Here is an 8,131-nt window from a genome sequence, read left to right on the forward strand (position 1 = left end):
CAAGTGTGGGTTGCCTGGCCACATTGCGAGGGATTGCCCTCATGGGAGGAATCAGAATGCGGGCCAGAGTCAGCATCAAGGTCGAGTCTTTGCTGTGAATGCCAAGGATGCTTCCAAGGCAGATCCACTTATGAGAGGTATATGTCTAATTGCTGATAAATCCTTAGTTGCATTATATGATACTGGAGCTTCGCATTCATTTATTTCATTTGCTAAAGTTGAGAAATTAGGATTGAAAGTGTCAAAGTTACCTTTTGATCTGCATGTGCATACTCCGCATCAAACAGTTATGACTAGGTCAGGTTGTAAATAAGTAGGTTTCAAGCTTGAAGGTAGAGACTTTGTGCACGATTTGATCAATTTACCGATGGTGGGACTGGAGATGATTTTGGGGTTTGATTGGTTGTCGAAGAATCGGGTTTTGTTGGATTGCTTTGAACGGACTATTCGGTTTATGCCGGAAGGAGAAAATGGAGCAGTGGTAGCTACGGGGTACTACCTGAACTCTGTAATGGTGCATTATAGTGGAGAGGAGTGTCAGGATTATATTCTGTTGGCTGCTAATGCGTTGGGTGATGCCCAGAACTTGGATCAGATACCGGTAGTTAGAGATTTTCCTGAGGTATTCCCAGAGGATATCCCTGAGTTCCCACCTCAAAGGGAAATTGAGTTTACGATTGAATTGGTGCCGGGAGCTAGACCAGTATCGATTGCGCCATATAGAATGGCTCCGATAGAGCTGGCAGAGTTAAAGACTCAGTTGGAAGAGCTTCTGAACAAGAGGTTCATTCGACCGAGTGTATCACCGTGGGGAGCGCCAGTTTTATTGGTGAAGAAGAAAGATGGAGGAATGCGTTTGTGTGTGGATTACCGATAGTTAAATAAAGTGACAGTGAAGAACAAGTACCCGCTGCCAAGGATAGATGACTTGATAGATCAATTGCAAGGAGCTGGAGTATTTTCCAAGATTGATTTGAGATCTGGTTACCATCAGATAAGAGTGAAGGAAGCTGATATCCCTAAGACTGCCTTTAGAGCACGCTATGGACACTACGAGTTTGTGGTAATGTCCTTTGGGTTAACGAATGCACCTGTTGTTTTCATGGATTACATGAACAGAGTGTTTCGTCCCTTTTTGGACAAATTCGTAGTGGTTTTCATAGATGACATCTTGGTTTACTCTAAGACAGCAAGAGAGCATGAAGAACATTTGAGGATTGTGTTGCAAATCTTGAAGGAGCAGAAGTTGTACGCTAAGTTGTCAAAGTGCGAGTTCTGGAAGGAGGAAGTAAAGTTCTTAGGCCACGTGGTGAGTAAAGGAGGAATAGCTGTAGATCCTTCCAAGGTAGAAGCGGTGATGGAATGGGAAAGACCGACGACTGTGATGGAAGTCAGAAGCTTCTTGGGTTTAGCCGGATATTATAGGAGGTTTATCGAAAGATTTTCTCGGATTACATTACCGATGACAAAATTGACAAGGAAAGAAGTGCCATTCGTATGGACGTCGGAGGGTGAAGAGAGTTATCAGACCTTGAAGCAGAGGTTAACTTCAGCACCTGTTCTAATCTTGCCGAAACCGCATAAACCGTTTAAAGTATATTGTGATGCTTCTTTGAAAGGTTTGGGTTGCGTGTTGATGCAACATCGGAACATGGTGGCTTACGCATTGCGTCAGCTGAGACCGCATGAGGTGAACTACCCAACTCATGACTTGGAATTAGCGGCGATTGTGTTCGCATTGAAGAGTTGGAGACACCACTTGTACGGAGTAAGGTTTAGCATCTTTTCTGATCATAAGAGTCTCAAGTACATCTTTGATCAGAAAGAGCTAAATATGCACCAGAGAAGGTGGATGGAGTTTCTTAAGGATTATGATTTCGAGTTGAGTTATCACCCTGGAAAGGCAAACGTAGTAGCAGACGCTTTGAGTCGGAAATCCTTAACGATAGCTTGGATGAAGATTAAGGAAGAGGAGCTAGTAGATAAGTTTGTTGACCTTAAGCTGGATATTGGTGAAGTTGCCGGAAGAGCTTGTTTGAACCAGTTGCAAATCTCAAGCACGTTTAAAACAGAGATACAAAGGGCTCAGCAAGATGAGCAGAAGCTTCAGCAATTTTTTCAACCAGTTGGTGATAAGAGGCGCGAAGAATTCACTAAGGATGATGAAGGGTTATGGAAATACAAGGGAAGGATTTGCATACCGAATGTTGGGAGTTTAAGGTAAGACTTGCTGTCGGAAGCTCACAACAGTGGGTTTTCTATTCATCCCGGAAGCACAAAGATGTATTATGACTTAAAGAAGATGTTCTGGTGGCCTGGGATGAAAGGTGATGTAGCTACTGTGGTATCCAAGTGTTTGACTTGTCAGAAAGTGAAGATAGAGCATCAGAAACCGTCAGGAATGTTACAGCCACTTGAGATTCCTCAGTAGAAGTGGGAAGGAATGGCGATGGATTTCGTGACCGGCTTACCGAGGACTAGGTCGGGATTTGATGCGATTTGGGTGATCGTGGATCGCTTAACCAAATCCGCTCATTTTCTACCTATCCGAGTAAACTGTTCTCTGGAAGAGTTAGCAAGATTGTATATAAAGGAGATAGTAAGATTGCATGGTGTACCTTCGAGCATAGTGTCGGACCATGATCCCCGATTCACTTCGAGGTTTTGGAGAGCTTTTCAAAGAGCTTTCGATACGAAGCTATACCTCAGTACTGCGTATCATCCGCAAACTGACAGACAGTCAGAAAGGCCTATTCAAACCTTGGAGGATATGCTGAGGGCATGTGTTTTAGATCAACCCGGAAGTTGGGACCGTTACATACCATTGGTGGAGTTTGCATATAACAACAGTTTTCATGTGAGCATTGGGATGGCTCCGTATGAGACTTTGTATGGACAAAAGTGCTAGTCTCCACTTTGTTGGTATGAATCTGGTGAAGCAAGTGTTTTGGGTCCAGATTTGATAGCTGAGACTACTGAGAACATTAAGAAGATTCGTGCAAGGATTTTAACTGCCCAAAGTTGACAGAAGAGTTATGCGGATCAGAGAAGGAAACCGTTAGAGTTCGAAGTAGGAGAGCACGTATTCCTTAGGGTTACACCGGCAACTGGGATTGGAAGAGCAATCAAGACCAAGAAGTTGAACCCAAGATATATAGGACCGTTTGAGGTTTTGAAGAGATTCAGGCCGGTGGCGTATCAAGTAGCTTTACCACCTCATCTATCTAACTTACATGACGTATTCCATGTGTCACAACTCCGTAAGTACACGTCGGATTTGGGTCATGTGTTGGAGCCTAAATCAGTCGAGTTGAAGGAGATCTTGACTTTTCAAGTGACACCAGTGAGGATCGACGACACCAGTGTGAAGAAGCTGCGAGGAAAGGATGTCTCATTGGTTAAAGTTTCTTGGGAGCGAGCAGGAGTAGAAGATCACACCTGGGAATTGGAGTCAGAAATGCGAAAGGATTATTCCGTGCTTTTCTCAGGTAATTCAAATTTTGAGGGCAAAATTTTTTATTTGGTGGGGAGAATGTAAGAACCGCAACTAATCAACTGGTTAATTAAGTGATTAATTGCCCTAATTAGACTTCGAAAATTTAGAGTGAGAATTTGAGGATTTAAAGGTGATTTTTGGACTCAGTAGGTTTTTCTGAGTCAGAAAATGTGACGTCTACGAAAAACCGTAAAAAGTCGCGAACCAACAGTTGAACCGGTTCAACCGGTTCAAGTCTGCCCGATATTGCATGAGAAAAAGTGAAAACCATCAAGAACCTTAGAAAAACATTAGAAATAGAAAACCAGACATTAATTTTAAAAGTTTGGTCCGAAGTTGGGCCAAACGGGCTAAAAATGCAAACGGGTTGGACCGGGCCCAAGTTGGGCCCAAGACCAACATATAAAAGGCTCCTTTAATGAGCCAAACTAGTCACAACACCAATTAAACACAACACACACAGCAGAAAAGAAAGGGGAAGAGAGGAAGAAGAAATACTATTCATCTCAATCTTCCAAAGCTCATATCTTGAGCTAGACAGCTCCGATCGCCGCACCGTTTACGGCTGCGCATTTCTTGTGAAGAGCTCTACAAAACCCACCCAAGAAATCCTAAAGGTAATCACGAAATCTTCCCAGTCTCTCTCTTGGAAATTTTGGGTACTTAGGGTTTGTGCCTAAGTGAGTTTTTGTGATTCTTGGTATTTAGGTTTGCTCTAATCCTTGCTTAGCCTTAGATTCTTGCTATTAAATCGGTTGGAGAAGGTAAGAGCCATTAAACCTTTGTGAATTTGTGTTTAACTGGAATCCTAGGTTGATTTGAGGTGATTTGTATGTATATAGTTGGATTATTGTGGCTTTGAGAGCTTTTAGAACTTAATTGTGTTTTTTGGAGTGGAATTGAAAGCTTGGATTGTGGTTAGAAGCTTGTTTGTGCTAGTTTGGAGATTTGGTGCACATAGGGAATCGGCCAAGGTATGGTTTCGGTTTCCTCTATGTAGTATATAATATTCATGGACACATAGGCTAGTGACCAATAAGATAGGTTGAACTAAGATGATGGTTGGTGTGTTAAATGTTGATGAATTGATGAATGTTGGGTTGATTTGTGATCAATTATAATGATGATATGATGTTGAATGATTTTATGGATTGGAAGTTGGTTCCTTATGATAGTTGTAGTGTTGTGATTTATGAAATAGTGATTTTGATCATAAGTGTTATATAGTTGATGTTGGAATTAAGAGTAATGAAATGAGAAGGAGAATGTGGTCAGGTTGGTGTATTATGATACAACAGGTACATTTTGATGAAAAATGGAGTTTTGGATGGTTTGGTATGATTTGGTATGGGTATGGTAAGATATGGTGGTAATTGTAAAGTTTGGTAAAATTTGGATTTTGGTGAACTTTGTCCAATCATAATTTTTGCCTCGGTTTTTGTTCCGAGGGTTACCTGAAACCGTAGGTCGATCTCGGACGAGATCTTCAGTGCTGATCGGAGATTACGTGTCCGGCGTGTAGGTGGAGGCCGCAGCTGCCGCGTCTGACTTGTTGGACTGGTGATCCAGCTGATCCTTTGCCACCGGAGGGTGGGGGTACCTGCAAGGGACCCCGATGCTTAAGTTAGCAAGGGTATTAAGCAGGTTTTTTATAAAATCAGAGTATGAGTTATACCTGGGTGCTCCAGTGCATTTATAGAGGTGTGGAATGACCTTTTTGGATAAGATAAGTTAGTTATCTTATCTTATCTTATCTTTGGGTGAGGTCAGCTTATCTTCAAGGGAACCGCCCTTATCTCTATAGGCTTGGGCTGCCTTTGGCTTTGGGTTGTGTTCCTCTATTCGGGCCCTTTATTTGGGCTTTCTTGGTAATTTGGCCGAGCTCTTTGAGAAGAGGTCGGATAGTCTGACCTGAAGAGGTTGGTCGCTTTATCGCTAAACATCCCGGGTCGGATAGCTCGACCCAGTATATGAACAGTGCCCCTGCTCGAGCTCGGTCTTTTTTTAGGTCGAGTCCTAGTTTTAGAACTTCGATCCTTCTCTAGTGAAGCCGAACTCGAGCATCTTGTCGACTTCATTTTTGTAGCGTTCTCCTTTTTGAATATGGAACGTTTTCTTTTGCTTCTTAAAAGCGCGCGCTTTTGCATTAGCGCTCTTAGCCTTGGGAATATGCGAGGGGTTTAATACCCTCATTAATTGGTTTTTAATTACCCGTTTCTCTTAGTCTCTTTATTTTGAATTTCACACTCAAAAAACGGTTTCTCTTCTCCGTAACTTCCCCTTTCTTTCTCTCTTTCTGTTTTCTGAAGTTTGCAATTTTCGTATTCCTTCCCTGTGCCGTATTCTTGGCGATCATTGGTGCTTTCCTTGTGAAAGGACGACTCTGGATTCCATCTTCCATTTTCTGTTCGAGAGGTGACTCTAATCCCTGTCGCTTCGGCTTTCAGCTTTTCTCCAGGGTTTTTCTCCTTTTTTCCAGGTTGGTTCTTTCTTACTTTCTTCGTCGCTTGCATTGTGCCTTTTTTTACTTAGAAAGTTTGAATCTTTTTGTATTGTCGTGCATCTACTTTTATTTTTCTTCTTCTGTGATCTGCATGAACCCACTTGCTTTCTCGAAAGGTTGCTTCTTTAACGTCTTTCGCCATGTCGATGGTTTTCTTTGTTGACAAATTTTGCAAAAGATAACTTATATTTTTTATTCTTCTTGAAAAAGGTTGTATCTTTGATGACTTTTTCTTGAGCTATTTTGTTATTTGGTTGCTTCGTTTGTTGACTAAGCTGGGACTGTGGGTCTGGAGGGTAGTTATTTTGATGGTTTTACCTGTGGCTCGTGGCCTTTTATTCAAAGTGTCGTTTTAGTTGAAAGGGGTCGTTATTGAGGTGTGAGCTTGTAGGTTTTCCTGAGTTTTTGTTCTGTGCCTGCCTCCAAAGGATGCCCCTGGATCTTTGGTGTGGGTCTTGGGGTCTCCTTTTGTTGTTTGTGTTGTGCTGGATTATGTTAGCCGAGTTGTTTTGCTTTCGTCCGAGATGTTTTTTAGTAATCCAATCTTCCTTTCTAGTTGTAGGACTAGTTGACCTCATCTCTTCTCGCAAAAATATTATTGAGACATCTTCCCAAGTTCCTGAGGGCATGGCTGATTGGGTGAATTCCATGGTTCTTCTGTGTGTTTCATTGGTTGACTCTGAGTTTTGTCAGCAACTTAGGCAATTTCATAGGATTTGTGGTAATGGCAGTGATGAAAAGAACTATAAGCTCGTATCTCCAAATTCTGAAGAAAGGGTTTGTTTTTCTACCCGAATTGCTGGAGAGCGCCCCTTTTTCTATGCATACGACTTCTTTTTTAGTCAAATGAATATCACTCTTCCTTTTACCCCTTTTGAGACCAACCTATTATGATCCTGTAATGTAGCTCCACCCCAACTTCATCCCAATTCCTGGGGTTTTATAAAAATCTTTCAGTTACTGTGTCATGAGTTTGATATCCCTGCTTCACAATCCTTCTTCTTTTATCTCTTTGTTTTGACAAAGCCTGGGGTGGTTAAGAAGAAAGCCGCTTGGGTTTCTTTCCGAGCTTCCCAGGGGAAAAAAGTTTTTTCCATGTTTGATGAATCTTTCCGTGACTTCAAAAATTATTTTTTTAGGGTCCGAGCTGTTGAAGGAGCTCGGCCCTCTTTTCTGGATAAGAATGATGAACCCACCTTTTCCTTGGAATGGCAAAAGAATGTAATGGTATCTAAATATCCGTGGAAAATGTTAGATGAGGTTGAGCAAGCTTTTGTGACTATGCTGGAAGAAAACTGGGGGCAGCCTCCCCATCTCGACACAAAGAAATTTTTAGCCAACCCCTCTCTCCTTCGAGCTGAGCTGGGTAGTGGTCAATTTTTGGTTTTGCTTATTTTGTCGAGTTTATCTCTTGTAAGATCTTTTCTGATTCGTAACTACTGTTATGTTTTGTTTGCAGAGATGATTAAAAATAATGAATCCATGAAGGCCTTTAAAAGGGCCAGGAAGGCTACTACAGCTCAAAACGTCTCGGCCAAGGCGGCCGGGGAGTGGTCATCCCAGGTTCAGTCTAAGCCGGCCGTACCGAGCTCTCTGGGGGCGAGGAGGGTAATCCCTACTCCCCGGGTTCGTTTGGTTGATCCTCCGCAAGCTTCTGTTGCTACTTCTGGCGCTCCTCCAAACAAAAAACAAAAAACAACTGAGCCTTTTAACCTTGACGCTCCCAACTTTGACGCGGTTGAGTTTGTTGATCAGCAGATTGGTCCTTATGGTACCATCCCCACTGACGATGTCTCTCTCCTTCGTCATTTGGACTTCATTACTCGGAGCAGCATTAAGATGGCACATATGGGAGCTGCTATGTACCGAACTGCCCAAGATCTTCCCCTTCATGCTACCAAGGCCTTTATGGAGGAGGCTAAGTGGGAGTTTGACAGAATGAAGGGTTTGAAGGAGGAGCTCTAGGTGAAGGTGACCAAGCTGGAGAAGGAGTTGGAGGGCAAAAAGGCTAGTTCTATTGCCTTGGCAGCTTCTGTGAGGTTGGCAGAAGACACGGCATTGAGGCACCAGGAAAGCTACGTCACAGCCTACCGCGAGGTAATGCGTCTTAAGGAGGAGTTGGAATCGGCCCG

General features: G+C 42.8%; 1 protein-coding gene across 1 annotated transcript; it reads left to right on the top strand.

Moving 5' to 3' along the window:
* The first annotated feature begins 454 nt into the window (after window positions 1–454).
* LOC140178522 (uncharacterized) lies at window positions 455–7,464 on the top strand. The gene is made up of 7 exons (XM_072215693.1): window positions 455–759; window positions 1,480–1,768; window positions 1,823–2,220; window positions 2,737–2,857; window positions 3,029–3,488; window positions 4,724–4,794; window positions 7,459–7,464. Exons 1-7 carry the CDS (start codon window positions 455–457, stop codon window positions 7,462–7,464), a joined length of 1,650 nt encoding a protein of 549 aa, XP_072071794.1.
* The last annotated feature ends 667 nt before the right edge of the window (window positions 7,465–8,131 follow it).

The sequence above is a fragment of the Arachis hypogaea genome, chromosome 14, assembly GCF_003086295.3.
Source record: "Arachis hypogaea cultivar Tifrunner chromosome 14, arahy.Tifrunner.gnm2.J5K5, whole genome shotgun sequence".
Classification (NCBI taxonomy): domain Eukaryota; kingdom Viridiplantae; phylum Streptophyta; class Magnoliopsida; order Fabales; family Fabaceae; genus Arachis; species Arachis hypogaea.

Excerpts from the sequence above, each read along its gene's own strand:
- LOC140178522 (XM_072215693.1), top strand. The coding sequence starts at position 455 with ATGCCGGAAGGAGAAAATGGAGCAGTGGTAGCTACGGGGTACTACCTG. Across the intron at positions 760-1,479 it reads CTGGCAGAGTTAAAGACTCA|GAAAGAAGTGCCATTCGTAT; the intron begins GTTGGAAGAGCT and ends AAAATTGACAAG. Across the intron at positions 1,769-1,822 it reads GGAGACACCACTTGTACGGA|AAAGAGCTAAATATGCACCA; the intron begins GTAAGGTTTAGC and ends ATCTTTGATCAG.